This window comes from Zophobas morio, unplaced genomic scaffold (genome assembly GCF_036711695.1).
Source record: "Zophobas morio isolate AGI-343-1 ecotype UQ-CSIRO unplaced genomic scaffold, CSIRO_AGI_Zmor_V1 ptg000011l, whole genome shotgun sequence".
Lineage (NCBI taxonomy): Eukaryota > Metazoa > Arthropoda > Insecta > Coleoptera > Tenebrionidae > Zophobas > Zophobas morio.
In genome coordinates this window covers 167,506-188,776 of record NW_026972116.1, presented here as the reverse complement: position 1 = coordinate 188,776, position 21,271 = coordinate 167,506, and the positions used below count along the sequence as shown (strand labels likewise).

Genomic DNA, 21,271 nt, shown 5'->3' with positions numbered 1-21,271 from the left:
TTTCTATAAATGAACCCATAAGTTTTCTGCGCTTTGGCCACAATATTATTAATGTGTGCAACAAAGATGAACTTTGCATCAAATAAAATTCCAAGGTCAGTTACAGTATCGTTTCGTTTTAAATTAGTATTATTGAAATTATACTGGAAGTAAATAGGTGTGTGCTTGCGAGAGTACGATATAACTACACATTTTAGAAGATTTAAAAACAGACGATTTCTTTGGCACCATTGAGAGAGTTTATCAAGGTCCTCTTGTAGATCAACAGAGTCTTTGATGGAACTTATGCATTTATAAACCTTATAGTCATCAGCAAATAGTAAACCATCCGAAGATACAACACTTGTGATGTCGTTGACAAACAATAAAAATAGTAAAGGGCCCAAATTTGACCCTTGGGGCACACCAGAACTAGGATATATATATTTGGACGTATAACATCGATATCTAACGCACTGGTTTCTATTTAGCAAATACGATTCAAATGGGTTAATGAGTGAATCCACAAATCCAAACGATTTTAGCTTCTGTAATAAAATGCAGTGATCAATTTGATCGAACGCCTTTTGAAAATCCAGATATTCTGTGTCAACTTGCTTTCTATCATTAATTGCTTCTGCAGTAAATTGTGCGAAACAGACCAAGTTAGTCATGGTGGAGCGCTTTTCACAAAATCCGTGTTGTAGAGGGCTAATGTAGGGTTTTACTGCCGAATAGATGTACTTGTACAATAAAGTCTCAAAAATCTTCGAAAAGTTCGAGTAATGATATCGGTCGATAATTCATTATATCTGATTTATCACCTTTTTTAAGAACTGGACAAATTGTAGCCGACTTCCACATCGTAGGAAAGGTGGACGTTTTTAATATTAAGTTGAACAAGTATTTCAGTGGTTCAACGAAAGCTATGGCGCAATCTTTTAGCAAAAAACTAGGAATTCCATCGGGTCCCATTGTAAAAGTATTTTTTGCGCTTTTTAACGCACCAAGAACGTCATCATCCGAAATATGAGGGAGGGAAACACAACCAGAATTACTAAAATTAAAGTCATCGGTATTAATACACGAGTTAGATGGAACATAGACGGAATTGAAATAATCCGCAAAAGCATTTACAATGAGATTAGGCTCTTCCAAATTTTGATTGATGTAATTCATAGAAGCAGGAATTCGCGAGGTACCTTTTTTATTTTGGATAAAACCCCAAAAACGTTTTGGATCATGGTGGAGATCATTTTCAATATTAGAAATGTATTCTTTGTAGGAATTACATTTGGCCTGTTTGCAGTAAGAACGATAAAACTTAAATTCCTCATAGGCTTCGATTGTTTTTAATATCTTGTATTGCTTAAATGCAATTTGCTTATTTTTTAATGCCGAAATAATTTCTGGATTAAACCATGGCGGATAACGCCGCCGTTTAGATTTAATGCGTGATTTAGGAACAGTTTCTTGAAAGATACCATTTAACAGTTCATAAAATATCAAACATGCATCATCAACAACCACAGTTTTATACAAAGTAGACCAATCAGTATGTAAAAACAAGTCATACATTCGCTGAAAGTTAGCTTTTTTAAAATTAAAACATTCCGATTGCTTATTCATGTAAAAATAAGGGACGGCACCCTTTTTTAAAGGTAAACTAATATGTAAGCTCGGGTGATGACGATCCTCTTTAACAAACGGTGACAGTAGTAGAGAAACATCGCACGTCATATTTTTGGAAAATACTAAATCTAAAATACGATTATAGTAATTACGTAAACGATTATATTGTTGCAAATTTTGAAATTCTTGAAAGTTGTTTAGTAAAATGCTGAAATTATCAGTAGAGCCGTCCATAAAACCAGAAACATTGAAGTCACCAAGTATTACTACATCATCAGAATCTGAAAAATTGCTCCATGAATTAAACGCTTCAAAGAACAACTCCATGTGATCAAAAGATATTGCTGGCGGTATATAAACAACAATTATAAAAATTGCGCCATGATGCTTGACTATTAATTTTACACCTACAATGTCAATGATAGGAATTTTTTCAGTTACTGAAGAAAAATTCAGGGCAGATGAAGGTAAAGAAGCATCAACAGCCAGGAGAACACCTCCTCCTCTTGAAACCCTACTATTTGTTAAACAGCGGTCTTTCCGATAAACTAAATAGTCAGAAGGAAATAGTTCGCTGCTAAAAATGCTTTCAGTAGCCCAAGTTTCAGAAATCGCTATAATATCAAATTTAGAAGACGCAACGTTATTAAAAAATTCAGTAGATTTGGTTCTAAGTCCTCTAACATTTTGATAAGCGCAGCGCAAAACTTTTGTTTGGTGCGGAGTGTCGACACTTTTTAAAGATCTATTTAACGAAGTTCTAAAAAATTACTTTTAGAATCAGACAGAGAAATCAATGAGAAATTAACGAGAAATCAACAAGAAAACAAAGGAAATCCAAAATCATCATAGCAAATCCAGTTAAACTAGATATTTTCTAGAACTAATAAACGTAACATGTACGACATAAGTCATAGCATTCATCATAAGAAAGAATATATCAATTTAATCTTAAAAGTGGAAATTAAATAACCTTTTAAGGGGATAATGATAGAAAATTCCAGTATAATATCATTAACTGACAGCATGATATTTCAGTTTGACAAATATTAAAGTTGTACTCGTAGTTAATGAAGTGCAGTTGCGATGAGAAATGATAAACTATATTGCTTTATACCTACAAACCAAATTTATAATTTCACCCCAAATTAGTTTTTAAAAATTAAGTTTGTGATATGAGGTACCAAATTCATTAAGTTCAGGTCGTGCAAAAATCTTACTGATGATATGTTCTTGCCTTGGAAGTTTAGCTCTCAAACTTGTGAGAGTATGTTTAGAAGCCTTAGATCAATGACCTCGAATTTTAGCACAATTGTTAATTTTAGTATAAGAGATATGTTGCATCGAAGTGACAGACTGCAAACTATAAACAACATTAAAAACGATTTGGATAAAAAATTCGTTTTTCCTAGAGAAATCAGGAAAAAAGTTCAATCATGCAGAGAGATTTTGTGAAAAATGATGACTTAGGGAACATTTCAGATAAAGATATACAAAGCACCGTAGAATCAGCTTTACGGGATTGTCTGCGTGACACTGAAGATTTAGGAATGAAAGTGATAGATTTCAACTATGTATTTTTGCCTCCGTGTAAAGACAATGAATGCAATGACGAAGTTGAAGATGAAATGTTTAGTGAAGAACAGTGCGGTCACATTGAAAATTACAACAGTTCTCAAATAGCCATGAAACGTAACTGTTTTCAAAGTTTGGAAAACGATCCAGTTGAGCAAGATGAAGATTTACTGAATGATCTTTGCACAATTTCGTACGAATCTAAAAAATTTGACAGAGACGTACACCTTAGAAGTTTTGATAGTGACGATATTTTTGTTGAGAAAGGTGATCTAATCAGAATACGCTTAGATAATACAACAAAAGTTATAAAAAAGTCTTCACTTTGCTGGCTGTTAGACAATGAAAAGGATCGCGTCAGTGTGGATCGTCTCAAAAGATTTATTCAAAATAAGAAATGTAATAGTAGTAGAGTTAACTCAGAAACAGATACCTGCCTTCAACATAAAGATGCATCTCAAATTCAAAAACAAGTCCAAATTGTAAAACAAAAAATTGGTCTAAAGAGTTTAGACAGTACTTCCCTCGCTGTCGGAAACTTGACGACTGCATGGCTATTGTGTTTGTTTCTCATTACATTTTTGTAGTGGGAATTTAAAAAAAATTGCGATGACGTCATCAACATTTTTGCAAGGACACGTATATCAGTTGGGATAGATGTAGTGTAATACTAAGAATAAAATTATTGTATTCCCAAATTTTCGGGAAAATGAATTGGGTCGTTTTGAATATTGATTTTTTATAATCAATAAAATAACGAAACAATTTACTCACGTATACGGCAACTGAAAATCGTTTATGTATAAACATTCTTAATTTAAGATGACAAGCGTAACAGCATACGTGAGAGTCAAACAGAGAAACTGTAAACAAAACGACCATCGGTTTTATTGCTTCGACTTCCGCTTATTATATAAAACATTGGGTTTTATTTTAATTCTTGACGGTGAAATTCACAATTGGTTGATTATAAACATGTCTATTTCACATTCGCGGAACCAAGTGATCGCATAAAACAAATGCAGGTCTGTAATGTTAAAGTCGATGTAAATAAGCGTGCTACCCTTATGTTTCAACCGAGTTTTTCCTTTAACAAATTTTGTGTCTACCAAATTGGGTTGGTTGAGGTGTAATACTAATAATAAGTGTTGCCTTTAATTTAATCAATAAAATAAATTGACTTCATTAATTTTTTTGAACCACCTCTTAAGAAAATCTAAAAAATATGAATGGAATGATAAATCACAAGTACAAACTCATCATATTTTTTGCATTTTAGATAGGATTTATTCAGCAAAATTTAAGGGTGACGTCATCAATTTTTTTAGGAGGGATGAACAAATACATTTTGAACAAAAGTTTACCATGCTTATAATAACTTTAAAATATTCTCAAGATTTCAAAACATTCGGTTTTGTAATTCCTGATTAAATCGATAAAATAAATTCACGCCTTCATTAATTTTTTTGAGTCACCCTGCATATGCAAATCCAAAAATATGAATGGAATGATAAATCACAAGTACAGACTCATCATATTTTGTACATTTTAGATACGATTTATTCGGCAAACTTTTGAGCTGACGTCATCAGTTTTTTGTAGAAGAAAACCAAATATATTTTGACTAAAAATTTATTATGCTCTTTATAACCTTAAAACATCTGCAAGATTTCAAAGCATTCGGTTTTGTAGTTCCTGATTAAATCAATAAAATAAATTTACGCATTCATTAATTTTTTTGAGTCACCCTGTATATGCAAATCCAAAAAATATGAATGGAGTGATAGATCACAAGTACAGACTCATCATATTTTGTACATTTTAGATATGATTTATTCCACAAACTTTTGAGCTGACGTCATCAAGTTTTTGGAGGGGATAAGCAAATATTTTTTGACTAAAGATTTATGATGCTCTTTATAGCCTTAAAACATCTGCAACATTTCAAAGCATTCTGGTTAGCAGATTAAAAATTAAATTTCAAAATGTTGTTTTATAATTTTGATTTTTTTTCCAAAAATCTGGACGTTTCGGGTGAAAAGTCGATTCAGAGTTGTAAACTACATGTGTAGGACTATGTTATTTTATACAATTGAAAACCCATTTACTATGTACAATTTTGAAGTGACGTCATCGCATTAGTGGTGGGGATGATTAGACAAATTTTGGTTAGCGTTTTACCATCTACATGATATTCTTAATATACCTTAAGTACAAAATTTCACAACAATCGGTGTGAGTACTTTCGGAGATTATCTGTCTAATAAAAATCCGGGACAACAGACGGACAGACGGACGGACAGACGGACGGACAGACGGACAGACGGACAGACGGACAGACAGACGGACAGACGGACAGACAGACGGAAATGGGAGACCTATTTCTTCGTCTTCTAGGGGTCATGAAAGATCGAGAAAACGTAAAAGTAGAGAGCCGGCGGACGGACTCGATTACAATACTTCCTTTGCTTACGCTCGGGAAGTAAAAAGACGCTATAAGATATCAAGTGACTCATCTGATTTAGACAACCCAAGTAGTATCGAATATGATGACAGCACGGACACCGAAAGTTTGAATTCTTCCAATTATTCTGATGATTTGAATCCTCGTTTGAATCTCAAGGCTGAAAATAGTAAGACTGATCGTTCTAAACCAGACTTAAATATAGACGATTATATTATAGTACAATTAACAACTCAAAAACAAAACAAAAAATGTTACATCGGTAAAGTGTTATCACTTAACCCTGTTTTTTGTAATTTTTGAAAAGGAATCCAAAAATTTCGGATGCTTTTATGTTTCCGGACATTAAAGATCAGAGGGAGATCCAAGAAAATGAATATATAATGAAACTACCTCCACCTCAGTTACTCAGAAGAGGCAGTTTAGTTTTTGAAAAAAAATTATTGAAAAAATATTTTATTTAATTCTAGTTTTTTTTAAGTGATGTGATTAAAATTTGTGATACTGTAACCTCAACCTGGGTCGAGATTTGTACAAGTATATATCGTAGAGAATACTAAAGTAAGAAACTGTGCAAAATTCTAGGTGCCCATGAACACTTTTAAAGGGGAAAATTACCTCTGAAAATTTATCAAGTGGGGTTATCCACTCTTTTTGTTGGATTTTTATTAGTTGAAATTAAATAAATGGACTGTATTTTTACTTGTTTTTATTTTACTACCTCCGATGGTTACATTGCAACGATCCGACTTACACTGCTAATGTCCATACAAAAATGTCATGATATTAGGGGGGAAATAGCCCGTCCAAACCCCGCCGCCAGAGGTGGTGCGAGCCGCACTTCAGACGGCGGCCGCCTTAGAAGGTTGAAGATCCGCACACGTGCAGCTGCCTTACAAAGACACCGCCAACACGTGGAGGCCGCACCGACAAAATATAAAAAATGTCCTAAACATGCTCCGCCCGTTGAAGTAATTAACTTCAAACTATCATGAAATAATGAAAACCTACCACTATTTACACAATTCAAAAACTAAATTGACCTTACAACAGTGTGATTAAATATACACATTGTTATCAAAAATATATGAAACTGAAACTATCAAGTGTAAACAACAAAATAAAATAAATTCGAATACAAAAACATTTAACGAATTCTGAAAAAAGTGTTCTATATGCGTCTCTAGTGACTCACTCACCAACACCTTTTTAATCGAGTATTCTGCTATCTCACTCCCGGTTTCACTCACTGACAGGTAATATGCATACCTTTTTAACTGAGCGCCTTGTCGTACCACTCGCGGTTTTCACTGTAACAACTCGCACAATACCGTCTTGACCTAGGTGAACATCCACGACTCGGCCTAATTTCCACCTTAAAGGTGGTAAGTTGTCTTCCACTAAGACAACCATGGTTCCTGGAGTGATGTTGGGTGAAGCGGATTGTTGACCCTTGGAACGCTGCTGGAGCTGTTGAAGATATTCCCTTTGCCATCTCTGCCAAAAATGCTGCCGTAGGTTCTGAACTCGCTGCCAACGGCTCAACCTTGTCAGAGGGATTGCTCTGACGTCATCTTCGATGGGTGCTGTTAAAGGGGCCCCAATTAAAAAGTGACCCGGTGTGAGGGCATCCAGGTCGTGAGGATCCAGGGAAAGAGGAGTGATGGGTCTCGAATTTAAGCAAGCTTCTATTCCCGTTAGTAATGTATAGAATTCTTCGTAAGTTAATGAAGCATCGCCCATGACTCTATGTAAATGGTGTTTTACACTTCGTACCGCTCTCTCCCAAAGACCTCCAAAATGCGGCGATCGTGGTGGAATAAAATGAAACTTCGTTTTATTGTTAGAAACGTGCTCTGGTAAATTTGACCGAAATGATTCAAACATTAATCGTTCCGCACCGGTGAAATTAGTACCATTGTCGGAGAAGATCTCGGCGACATTACCCCTACGCGTAATAAATCTTTTCATACAACCTAAGAAACTATCTGACGTTAAATCTCCAACTAGCTCAAGATGTATAACCTTAGTCGAGAAGCAGATGAAGAGTGCAATATATGCCTTTACCTTGCGCATTTTTCGAGTTTTACCTTCCTTAATCAAAAACGGGCCCGCATAATCAACTCCTGAAATGTAAAACGGTCTCACTGGTTGCAGACGCTGAACTGGTAAATTACCCATTTTTTGATTAGAAAGTTTCGGTTTGACGCGAGTGCATTTAACACAAGAGTTGATTAATTTTCGGATCAAGTTTCTACCACCCACAGGCCAATATGTCTGTCGAACCGCACATAAGGTTGCCTGATTGCCCGAATGTAGTTCGCGTTCATGGGTATCTCTTAATATTAATTGTGTTACATGATGGTGCTCAGGCAAAATTATAGGAAATTTATGATCATATGCAATTGGTGCGTTTTTTAATCGCCCGCCCACTCTTAATAAACCTTTTGAGTCTATGAACGGATCTAACTTCAAAAGTTTACTGTGTACTAACCTTTTGTTATCTTTGACATCATCTTTAAAAGCCAAGAATTCCTCTGGATATGACCGACTTTGAATTTCCTTGATTATAATTGTGGTTGCTACAGTTAGTTCGTCAGGCGTTAATACCCCAGTAGCTACTTCATTCTTTTTTAATTTATTGAAAAAACGCATGCAATAAGCGATTACTCGCTGTAATTTGTAAAACGAAGAATATTTTGTAAATACTGATATTCGGACTCCGTTTTAATAAGATTAATAACCTGTGGCCTGCGTTCTTCCACTAAATCGGATCGCGGTTGGAACTGAGTTTCAGGCCAATGTTGTGAACTCGTTGTCAACCACTGCGGACCAAACCACCAGAGTTTAGACGTACGTAGTTGTTCTGGAAATGCATCGCGTGACACGACATCAGCAGGATTATCGTTCGAACGCACGTGGTTCCATTCTTCATAAGATGTGTGTGATTGTATTTTAGCCACGCGATTTGCAATATATTGCTTCCAGTTATGTGGAGATTCTGCTATCCATGAAAGTACTATACTTGAATCCGTCCACAAGAATCGTTTTTGTATTGGTATATTCAAAATTTGGCTTACTTTGACCACCAATTCGACTAATAAAACTGCTACATTCAACTCAAGACGTGGTAAACTGACTGTTTTCAATGGCGCAACATGCGATTTAGCACATAATAATTTTACACTAATTTCTTGTGTTGAATTTATTGTTCTGATGTAAACACATGCTCCATAGGCCTTTATAGAAGCGTCCGCAAAACCATGAATTTCAAACATGGAACCTTGATCAACAGACGATATTACTTTACAAGGTATTCGAAACTGATTCAATTCAGGAAGCCCAATTATTAATTTTTCCCACATCGCACGCACGTCCTCTGGAACTGGCTGATCCCACTCCAATTTGTACGACCAAATGATTTGTAAAAGGATTTTGAATTTTACTATGATAGGATTTATTAATCCTAACGGGTCAAAAATACTAGCAATTGTCGATAAAATTGAACGTTTTGTTACTAAATCTTGTGACTGTACTGGGTTCACCCTAAATTGGTATTTTAACTGATCGTCTGAACTATTCCAGATAAAACCTAAAATTTTACAGTCACCATTTTTATTAAAATTAATCTCAGTTTCGTGTTGATCTTGTGACGATAAAAGTTCCTTACTATTGGAATTCCATTTACATAGATCAAATCCAGGTTGGGCTAGAATATTTGATATTTGTTTTTTGATTATAAGTGCCTCCTCTACTGTATTGCTTCAAGTAAGCAAATCATCCATATAAAAGTCTCTTTCGATGATATCGCTTGCAATTGGATAATTATTTTTGGAATCGACTGCTAACTGGTACAAACACCTGACAGCAAGGAACGGTGCGCATGTTGTTCCGTACCTAACGGTATTTAAACGAAATTCTTGGATAGGTTCAGTTATACTATCTCGCCATAGGATTCGTTGGAAATCGCGATCTGACGGGTTCACTAGTATCATCCTATACATTTTTGTTATGTCTGCGGACAATACATGTTGATGTATACGGAATCTACAGAGAATCGAAAAAAGATCTTGTTGGATGGTTGGACCGTTCAATAAATTTTCGTTTAAACAATTGTTGTTTGGCGTTTTTGCTGAACCATCAAACACTACTCTTATCTTTGGACCGTTTATTGTTTGTTTAAAAACGGCGTGATGGGGCAGGTAATACTTATTGGAGTTTCCTAATTCGTTTCTAGGAACAGGCTCCATATGTTTTAAAAGTAAGTACTCCTTTATAAAACCCTTATATGATGTTAACAATTGAGGTTCCCTTTGAAACCGTCTTTCAAGATTTAGAAATCGCTTTATGTTATAAGAATTACATAACGAGGCATCGTTTTTAAAGGGTAATTTAACTACAAATTTTCCCTGTGGATTTCTAAAGGTGTTTTCCGTAAAATGTTGCTCGGCTCGTAACTGTTCAGCCGACAATACTGATTTATCGTGATAAATTTCTTCTTACTCCCAAAAACTCTGAACCTTCAAATGTAAATCTTGGTCGGGAGAATATGAAACTACATTGCATGCCTTATTTCTGTTCCTGGTATTTGCTACTAATAATTCACCGCCCACCACAAATCCTAATTTTGTATTTTGAAAGTACGGTTGATCTTTTTGAATTTGAATAGGCGAGCCTATTAACAAGTTCCAAAAGAGTTTTGCGCCAATTAAAATATCGATTCCATCTCGCACATTAAAATTTGGATCAGCTAGCTGTATGTTAGGTGGGAGTTTGATTAATGATTTATCAAAAGTAACCGTTGGATTTTGATTTGTAATATTTTCTAAAATTAAACAATTTAAAGTTGCGGCAAATTCAGTCACTTGGGATTTAATGGTAACATTTACGCATTCAGAAACAGTAGTTTCATTTAAATTGACGCCTGAAATAATGTTTGTATTCTTTGAAGAGTTTAATTTTAATTTTTTAAATAAATTCAGCGTAATGATGTTGACTTGGGAACACTGATCTAATAAGGCTCTACACTTATGAAATTTACCATATCTGTCAACAATAAATAAAGAAGCTGTGCATAAAAGAACTTGACTTGACGTTTTAATATGCAATGCATTTACGGGTTCTGGGAATTCGTTGATATGCAGCAATGAATTGTGTCTTTGACCACAAGTGGAACAAGAATTTTTTGACCAGCATTTAGAAACATCATGATTCGGTTTAAGACAATTATTACACAATTTCAGCTCTTGAATTTGTTTTAATCTATCAGTTACCCCTTTAGACAAAAAATCCTGGCACTGATTAATAAAATGTGAACCTTTACAAATGAGGCAATTTGGAGTTGTCGCGTTTGGATGACTCATATTTCTTTTTTGCGTTACATTCGTGGCTCTTTTGAAGGCCGTCATTTTTGAATTTCTGAAGTTCCCATGTAAAATTTCGTTTGACTTCAATGAACTGACAGATTCTAGCACTTCACATTTTTTCTCAATAAAATTACTAAAAAGCTGATAAGTGGGTAGGTTGTTATTTAAAGAAGCTTGCCACTCCTTCTTAGTTGCGAAATCCAATTTTTCCATTAAAATAGTAATTATGAATATATCCAAGAGCTTATAATTTTCAGGCAGTTCTATTATTTTTAGTGCTTCAATATTATTATTTACCGTATCAAATAAGTGTCGCAGTTCTGTATGAGAAGGCCTTGTTACCGGTGCTATATTTAAAATGTTAGTTACATGTTCACTAACAATTAAACGCGTATTTTTAAAACGTTTTTGTAATAGTTTTTTTGCATTTTCATAATTGCCACTGGATATAGGTAATGATTCGATAGTTCTAAAGGCTTCGTCTTTTAGACAACTACGTAAATAATGGAATTTTCTTATGTCCGAAATTGAAGCATCGTTGTCAACTAAGGACGTGAACGACTCATAAAAATTAATCCACTTACTGTGTTTTCCCGAAAAGGTCGGTAGTGGTAGTGGTTTTAAATTAGTCACCGATTCCTGCGAATTGCCGTTTTTTGTTATGTTAATTATAGTTTGCGAGCTAGCCGTTAAAACATCTTTATTTTCACTACTAGTACCCATTCGTAGTTTTAGAAAAATTGATTTTATTTTGCTCACTAAATTAAAGTATTGCGTTTCGACTTTATCGCGATCTTCATCATTTTCTGCTTCTAAATTAATGGAGTAATTTGCGTCAGAAGCTTCTTGTAAAATGTCGATTTTTCCTTGGATTTCATTGTATGTTTTGAAATTATCAGTTAACTCTGCCAGGCGAATTTCTAACAATAAAACGTCATCGGTATTTTTAAAGCGGTTTACCGCGGTTTCATGTCGCGTTATACTTCCCTTAATTTGCCTACGCTGCATTTTTAGCTCTTCTACGGTACTCATGTTGTTAACCGATAATTGTTACCGAAGCTTGCTTAAATTAAAGGGAAACAATTCGACTGACCTTTCTTCATACTACAGTTGCGGATCGTTTTAAAACTCACGACGTGGTGGTGTTTCCTCACTGGAACTGCTGCCCACTGCTTCCGTCGTTGTACGTGGTGGTGTTTCCTTACTGGAACTTTCTTGAAACTACAGCGGACCGTTTTTAAACTCACGACGTGGTGGTGTTTCCTCACTGGAACTGCTGCCCACTGCTTCCGTCGTTGTTTTTGTACCAGCAGTAGTGGTGTTTCCTTACCGGAACTGCTGCCCACCCTTAATATTAGGTACACTGGCACGTTTTTTAAATTACGCTAGTTCGCGATCCGGGTCGAATGACCAAAAATGTTGGATTTTTATTAGTTGAAATTAAATAAATGGACTGTATTTTTACTTGTTTTTATTTTACTACCTCCGATGGTTACATTGCAACGATCCGACTTACACTGCTAATGTCCATACAAAAATGTCATGATATTAGGGGGGAAATAGCCCGTCCAAACCCCGCCGCCAGAGGTGGTGCGAGCCGCACTTCAGACGGCGGCCGCCTTAGAAGGTTGAAGATCCGCACACGTGCAGCTGCCTTACAAAGACACCGCCAACACGTGGAGGCCGCACCGACAAAATACAAAAAATGTCCTAAACACTTTTATTGTGCAAAAAAAAAAATTCTTACGTGTTAAATTTAGGATTTCAAAAGTTTTTACTTCCCGAGCGTAAGCAAAGGAAGTATTGTAATCGAGTCCGTCGGCCGACTCTCTACTTTTACGTTTTCTCGATCTTTCATGATCCCTAGAAGACGAAGAAATAGGTCTCCCATCTCCGTCTGTCTGTCCGTCTGTCTGTCCGTCTGTCAGTCTGTCCGTCTGGCAGTCTGTCCGTCTGGCAGTCTGTCCGTCTGTCCGTCTGTCTGCCGTCCCGGATTTTTATTAGACAGATAATCTCCGAAAGTACTGGACCGATTGTTGTGAAATTTTGTACTTATATTAGGAATATCATCTAGATGGTAAAACGCTAACCAGAATTTGTCTAATCATCCCCACCATTAATGCGATGACGTCACTTCAAAATTGTACATAGTAAATGGGTCTTAAATTGTATAAAATAACATAGTCCGATACATGTCGTTTACGACTCCGAATTGAGTTTTTACCCGAAACGTCCAGATTTTTGGAAAAAAAATCTAAATTATAAAACAACATTTTCTAATTTAATTTTGAATCTGCTAACCCGAATGTTTTGAAATGTTGCAGATGTTTTAAGGCTCTAAAGAGCATCATAAATCTTTAGTCAAAATATATTTGGTTATCCCCTCCAAAAACTTGATGACGTCAGCTCAAAAGTTTGCCGAATAAATCCTATTTAAAATGTACAAAATATGATGCGTCTGTACTTGTGATATATCACTCCATTCATATTTTTTGGATTTGCATATACAGGGTGACTCAAAAAAATTAATGAACGCGCAAAATTTATTTTACTGATTTACTCAGGAACTACAAAACCGAATGCTTTGAAATCTTGAAGATGTTTTAAAATTATCATGACCATGGTAAATTTTTGATCAAAATGTATTTGGTCGTCCCTCCCTAAAAAGTTTATGACGTCACCACAAAATTTTGCTGAATAAATCCTATCTAAAATGTACAAAATATGGGGAGTCTCTTCTTGTGATTTATCATTCCATTCAAATTTTTTCGATTTGCATATACAGGGTGACTGAAAAAAATGAATGAATGCGTCAATTTATTGTATTGATTTAATCAGGAATTACACAACTGAATGCTTTGAAATCTTGGAGATGTTTTAAAGTTATCATAAGCATGGTAAATTTTTTATCAAAATTTATTTGCTCATCCCCCCCTAAAAAATTGATGACGTCACTCCAAAATTTTGCCGAATAAATCCTTTGTAAAATGTACAAAATATGATGAGTCTGTACTTGTGATTTATCATTCCAATCATATTTTTTGGATTTGCATATACAGGGTGACTCAAAAAAACTAATGAATGCACGAATTTATTTTATTGGTTTAATCAGGATTTACAGAACCGAATGCTTTGAAATCTTGGAGATGTTTTAAAGTTATTATAAGCATGGTAAATTTTTTATCAAAATGTATTTGCTCATCCCCCCTAAAAAATTGATGACGTCACCCCAAAATTTTATATAATATAATATAATATAATAAGCGGAAGTCGAAGCAATAAAACCGATGGTCGTTTTGTTTACAGTTTCTCTGTTTGACTCTCACGTATGCTGTTACGCTCGTCATCTTAAATTAAGAATGCTTATACATAAACGATTTTCAGTTGCCTCTCATATTACACGCTGGCGTCGTATACGTGAGTAAATTGTTTCGTTATTTTATTGATTATAACAAATCAATATTCAAAACGACCCGATTCATTTTCCCGAAAATTTGGGAATACAATAATTTTATTCTTAGTATTACACTACATCTATCCCAACTGATATACGTGTCCTTGCAAAAATGTTGATGACGTCATCGCAATTTTTTTTTAATTCCACACTACAAAAATGTAATGAGAAAAAAAACACAATAGCCATGCAGTCGTCAAGTTTCCGACAGCGAGGGAAGTACTGTGTAAACTCTTTAGACCAATTGTTTTCTAATATGCTTCATTTGAAAGTTGTGAACAAAAAATTAAAAGTGTTATCATCTGTAGTTATGGGTAGCTAGAATTTAGCACAGTTTTTTACTTCAACATCATCTGCAATATATACACAAATCTCGACCCAGGTTATGGGATAAGTATTTTTTAAGAAGTTATTTTATTTTGTGATATTTTGTTATGATCCAACAGAAATGCTTTAGTTTTATGTTTAGAGTTACCGTTTTTTTTAACATTTAATAAAATAAATGAAACTACTTGTTTTTTCTGTTTATGCTACCATAATAAATGAATAAACCCAGTTTTTAAAAAGTAATCACATTATTATTAGTTTGATTTAGTAGGTCACTCTTTAACATGATCTTGTATGCACAACACAGAGATGAACCTAATAGAATGATTTTGGACTATTTGGTATTCATTAATTACCTCTGTGAACGTATGAGCCAGTCGTTGTTGCCTTATGAGTCACTGATAAGTAAAAACTGCTGACGTAACTAAAAATATCCTTGGCCTTATGTACTTTTAATTTCATAAAGTCAAAAGCAAAATTTCATAATATAATTTATTAAAAAATTAATAATAATATATAATATAATATGGTGGTATATCGAATGTGTGTGTTCGCGTCTCTCTCGTTTCTACCTCGAAATACCAGTGAATCTGTGCGCGAATATTATTATTTTTGTGAGAAGCCATAGGACCTTTGTATTGCACAAATTTCTGACCCCCTCGTGGGGTTGGTGAGTTGGGTTTTGTCCAGTTTTTTTATTTTTATATATATTATTCGCTTCGCTGTATCGAGCTATCATTTAGTTTGTTTTTCTCTCTCTCTTTTCTTTGTAATAGTTTTTCTATCATTCTTTTGTTTATTTATTTTTCTTTCTCTTTTTAATTACAATTATGGGCGCTAAGGTAAGAAATGCGGAAAGGGAGTTTTGCGTTGCGATGATTATGTATCCTGCAGTACTTGCAAGTATATCTATCATGCTGGATGTGCGGGTTTAACCAGAGAGATTTATGAGAAAATGAAGGTAGAACTTACTCTCTCCGCATGGTGCTGTTCTTTTTGCAATTCAAAACCCGAATCAAAATCTACTTTATCCGCCACATCTGATGTTAATATTAATGTTGATAAAAATCCTTCACTCAGTTTCACTTTTGATTCACTGAAAAGTCTCTTCAATGATGTCCATAAGAGAGCACTTGAACCTTTAACTGCTGAGTTAAACGCTTTGAAGCTCGAAATGGGCAATCTACGTACGGAAAATTCGCTGCTGCATTCTGTAGTTAACAAGTTGACTCTCGCGCTCAACCGAGTTCCTAATCCAGATACACTCTCTGCAGCCGGCAATACTTTAACCACATATTCAGAAGTATTCAAAAAAAACTCTGAGGATACGGTGATTGTTAAAGCCAAAGATAAGAATCGATAGGTTAACAAGACTAAATCTGATATCTTCTCTAAGGAAAATCCGGTGAACTCTGCTATTGATATCGGCAAGGTTAAAAATCTCAAAGATGGTTCAGTGTTGCTTGGATGTAAGGATGCTAGTAAATTTAAAGAACTTGCCAGCGTAAAACTATCTACATCCTACGATATTAAAGAAGTAAAGACCTTGCGTCCTCGCATCAGAACTTCGGGCATCTCAAACGATATTGATGAGAGCAGCGTTTTGTCATATGCAGTCAAACAAAACGATTTCTTATTTGACAAACCTGGCGATTATAAACTGCTAAAATTTCTTCCGCTTAAAAAAAAAGCTGCCTTATTCCAGGCTTTAATAGAAGTTGACTCGTTTACCTATAACAAAGCTATCAACATTGGTCACTGTCTTATCGGCTTGAATAGTTGTTCTATTTATTGCGGTTTGGAAATCCCACGTTGCTTCCAGTGCTGTGGCTTTAATCATTCATCGAGCTCTTGTAGAAGTATTATTGTTTGTCCTAGATGTTCAGAAAACCACAACGTGAAGGAATGTAAAGCTGCTTCTTTGTGCTGCGTCAACTGTCGCAATTTAAAATCAAAAAGCAAACACGCGAATATTAAAACTGACCACGCCTCTTGGGATCACGATAATTATCGAGCTTACGAATTGGCTATCACTAAGTTGAAGCAAGATCTTTTCGGTATTGCCGAATAGCAACTAATATCTGGATCCAACACTTTAGTTTCATCTTTACGTGTAAGTCCAGCTATCTTGAACTCAGATTTATCAAATATTTCTAATAATTCCTTTGTTACTACTTTTATTCCATCCCTTAACAATAATCTATCGGCTTCGTTACTTATATATTATCAAAATGCCCGTGGCATCAACACCAAACTTACAACACTTCTCAATTCTCTTTCTTCTTCCAATTTTGATTTTGTATGTCTTTCTGAAACGTGGCTTCATGACGGTGTTGGAAATTCCGAATTTTGTCCTCCTGCTTACAATGTTTTTAGATCCGTAGAAACTTTGCCAATTCCAATCTTTCCAGAGGTGGAGGAGTATTGATCGCACTCAAACAACAATTTTCGGCAGTTCAATTAGACTTATCTGCACGCGGTTTTGATGCTTTACGTTTGATCGATGTAGTCGGCATTAAGTGTTGTTTTAATCATCTTTTCTTTTTCATCTTTGTTGTCTACATTAATCCTAGAACTTCTACAGAAGAGTATAATTCGTTCTTCAGCCTGATCAGTAATCTTACAGAACTGCATAATCAACGCGTCTTAATCGTTGGAGATTTTAACATTCCAGAGTATTTTCCCATTGCTTTCGGTGCCACAACTCAATCGGAGTCTTGTTCTGAACCGAGGTCGACCCTGTTCTGTTTAAAATATAGACGGCGGTGTTTACAGCTTCCGCCCATAGTTTAATTGGCAGATTGTTCGCGTGTATCATGGGTCTAGCACTTTCGACTATAGTTCGGTTTTCTCGGTCCGCAGCTCCGTTTTGTTCTGATGTATACGGCATAACTACGCAAAAGGTTATGCCTTTTAACTGAAGTAGTTCACGAACTTCGGCATCGTCAAATTCCTTACCGCCGTCACTTAGGAATTCGCGCACTGAAAGTCCGGTTGCATTTATTTCATTTAGAAGAATCCGCAAACATTTCGCGACTTCACTTTTCGCTTTCAGAAAAAATAGTCGTCGGTATTTCGAAAAATCGTCCTTGAAACAAACGAAATATCTGGAACCGCCTACCGATTCTTCCTTCATGGGCCCACAAACGTCAGCGTGTATTAGTTCACCTGCACTTTTCGTGCGAACTGTACGTGATTTAAAACTGGCACGATGCTGCTTTCCATACACGCATGCTTCGCAGAATTCTTCGTCGATCTCTGCCTCGATTCCTTTATTTTTAAGGAATTTTACAAAACGTGCTTACTCAGAGTCTTATTGAAAGAAAAATATTTAGCACGAAGGCTATCCTGACTCGTTACACAGCTAACTAAATTTAAAAAATTTCGAGTGTAAGTTTGACAACCGAGTGTCCAGGTAGTTGGCGCAGGCGCATAATAAGATAATTTTTACTTTCATTAACAGAAGTCAATGATTTTGCTCGTACGAAACGTAAATATTTAACAGCGAAACCGAGAATCAATGATTATAATTTTCATAAAGTTACAATTAATTCTTTAAAAGATGGGTTGTCGACGGTTGATTCTTTTGGAACGAAGTTCCTTATCGCGCGTTTCGAAAGGGAGCTGGACGGAACAAATTAAGACCAGAAGTTCTAACGACACATTCTGCGCGCGCTGCAAGCCGTGGCAGCGTGCACGTGTTTCTCTGTCTGTCTCTTTCATTACTAGAGATAAAGGTATTTCATTGTATATGTTCAACGTCCAAAGCCTTCGTAAACATTCAGTTGATTTAATCGACTCTGTTACAGAAAAAACGAACATTTTGTTATTATCAGAGACATGGTTGGACAATCAAGAAGAATGTGATATACCGAATTTTAATTGTATAACCCACTTTAAACGTGATTTTGTTCGTTCAGGTGGAGTTGCGATATATCACAACACAAATGATACGACCAATCTTGTAACACCAAATATGTCGATCATTATGAAGAATATTCAGGACTTGCACGTAAAACGTACAAGTGTTGCAGATTTATGTGCAGCAGAGTGTGTAATGGAAAACGGCGTTACCTTAATCATGGCAGTCATATATGTCTCACCAAATAACAAAAATTAATAGATATTCAGGAGTTCATTCATCGAGCACTGCTAGAGTATTCTAAAGATGTATCTCGAACGCTTAGCAGATACAACAAAAATTTAGATAAACTTCCACTCATTTTGGCCGGTGATTTTAACATCAACTTCAGTAATGAAAAATCGAAACCATTGCTACAGTTTCTAGAGGAAGAATTTGATTTAAGAATCAACAATAATCCGGCAGAATCAACAACAAAATATAGTAGTACCATCGATGCAGTTTTTTCAAGACATTTAAATAAAATAGAATCCCAAACTTATGTTTCCTACTTCAGTTAGCACAAGCCAATTATTTCTAAAATTGAGCCTACTGATTAAGTTTATATTATATTATATTTGTTAATAATAAAAAAAATATTATTATAACTTAAAAGAAATAAAATTTTATTACAATTCCTTCACTAATTAATCGAAAGGAACTTCGTTCCATCCGGGTGTTCCTTGACACCTCTCAATTTTTTTTTGAGTTAATGTAAAGACGTGAGTTTGGCATGTTCGTTATTTTATAATAAACTGTACGACATATTTGACTTAACGGTTCCAAGATGCAAATATCGTAAAAGAAATAATCCAGCCTGATTTTCGAATAAACTTATTTTTAAAATTAAAAAAAAACTTTAAACTCTGGGACAAATATAAAACTAACGGTAATATTTCAGTTTATGAGGAATTTAAGACTTTAAGGAGAGATATTAAGACAGAAGTTTCTAAACTGAATAAACAATATGTAACAAATATTGAAAATAATATCTCAAAAGGTTGCAATAAGTTCTGGCAATTTATTAAAATGAAAAAGAAGGGTACGGGTATTCTTGTTAGCATGACATGCAAAGGAGAGTGTATTGCTGGTACAAAATCCATTGCTAATTTTTTTGAACATTTTAAATCAGCGTATTGTTCAAATAATAGTAATTCCAATTTAAAATATGATTTTGATTCTCAGTTGTGTTGGTCTTTCAATATGATCTCTGAAGAAAATGTAAGGAGAGCTATTTTAAAATTGAAACCTAAGTACACCATGGGACCCGATAAAATTCCAGCTATCATAATTAGAGAATGTGCTTCTTATTTTAGTGAATTTTTGACGAGATATTCGTTGGGCGTTAAAAAGTAATACATTCCCAAATTTATAGAAGTCAGCCTTTAGTATACCTATTTAAAAAATGATAATCCTACGTTGATCGAAAACTATATGCGTATTTCCCTTTCGAATAATTTTTCAAAGATTTTCAAATATCTGCTTTCTGATGGTATTATATATAATCTGAAGAACAATTTATCTGATTATCAAAATGGCATTTTTGAGGGTAGGTCTACAGTTACGAATTTGTGTACGTTTACTCAATTTATTTCGAAAAATCTAGATCTATGTCTACAGGTTGACACAATTTACACAGATTTGTCGAAGGCATTCGACAGAATCCAGCACGACGTTCTCGTTGCGAAACTTGGTCGTTTAGGGTGCTCTCAGGATTCTCTGCAGTTTCTTAGCTCGTATTTACGAGGATAGTCCCAGAAATACCCGACCTGACATAGAAGACACAAAAAATTTGGGAAAAGGACTCTTTATTTTTCAAGGTAATCCTCTTGTAATTCTATACACTTTTCCCAGCGTTGTTCAATGACTTCAATACCCTGTTTATAGGAAGAATTGTCGAACGCCTCAAAATAGCCATTAGCCGCAGATTTCACCTCTTTATTGTTGGCAAATTTTTGACTAGCGAACCATTTTTTCAACTTTAGGAAGAGAAAATAATCCAAGGGGCCCAAATCTGGTGAATAGGATGTGTGAGGAAGCAACTGGAATTTTAATTCGTTGATTTTGGCCACTGCAATAAGAATGCGTGAACAGGTGCATTGTCTTGATGCCGCAATACTTTCTTTTTCATCGCTCAAACGCAGCAATAAGTTCGCATAATACTTCCTGTTGATGGTTTTGCCTTTTTGGGGAAAATCAATAAAAATGATTCCACGGGTGCCCCAAAAAACTGACGCCATTACCTTGCCAGCAGACGGAACTGTTTTCGCCTTCTTTGGCGTTGATTCGCCACGTCCAGTCCATTATTTTGCTTCGTCTCTGTAGTGAAGTGATGGACCCATGTTATAAATCGACGCAGAACCTCAGCTTTATTGCTGCGAAACATTGCTAAACACCCGATTGAAACACCCTCACGTCGCTGTTTTTGTTCTATAGTAAACAAACGCGGCAGTCATCTTACTTACAGCTTTTTCATGCCCAAATTTTCGGTCAATATGCGATGCACACCACTTTTTGAAATGCCCAACATGTCTGCTATCTCGCGCACTTTTAGTGGATGGTCATCTAATACT

At 35.2% G+C, this 21,271-nt stretch overlaps 1 protein-coding gene across 4 annotated transcripts in view; it reads left to right on the top strand.

Annotated features, from left to right (window-relative positions):
• LOC135126608 (protein artichoke) overlaps positions 1–21,271 on the top strand; it is a 491,663-nt gene that overhangs the window by 419,930 nt on the left and 50,462 nt on the right. The window contains exon 6 of one of the 4 annotated variants that reach the window (XM_064052643.1): positions 2,037–2,078. The exons of the other annotated variants lie outside the window; for them this stretch is intronic. Coding sequence (XP_063908713.1) covers positions 2,037–2,078 — 42 coding nt within the window. The remainder of the gene's footprint in view (positions 1–2,036; positions 2,079–21,271) is intronic. 4 annotated transcript variants of the gene reach the window in all.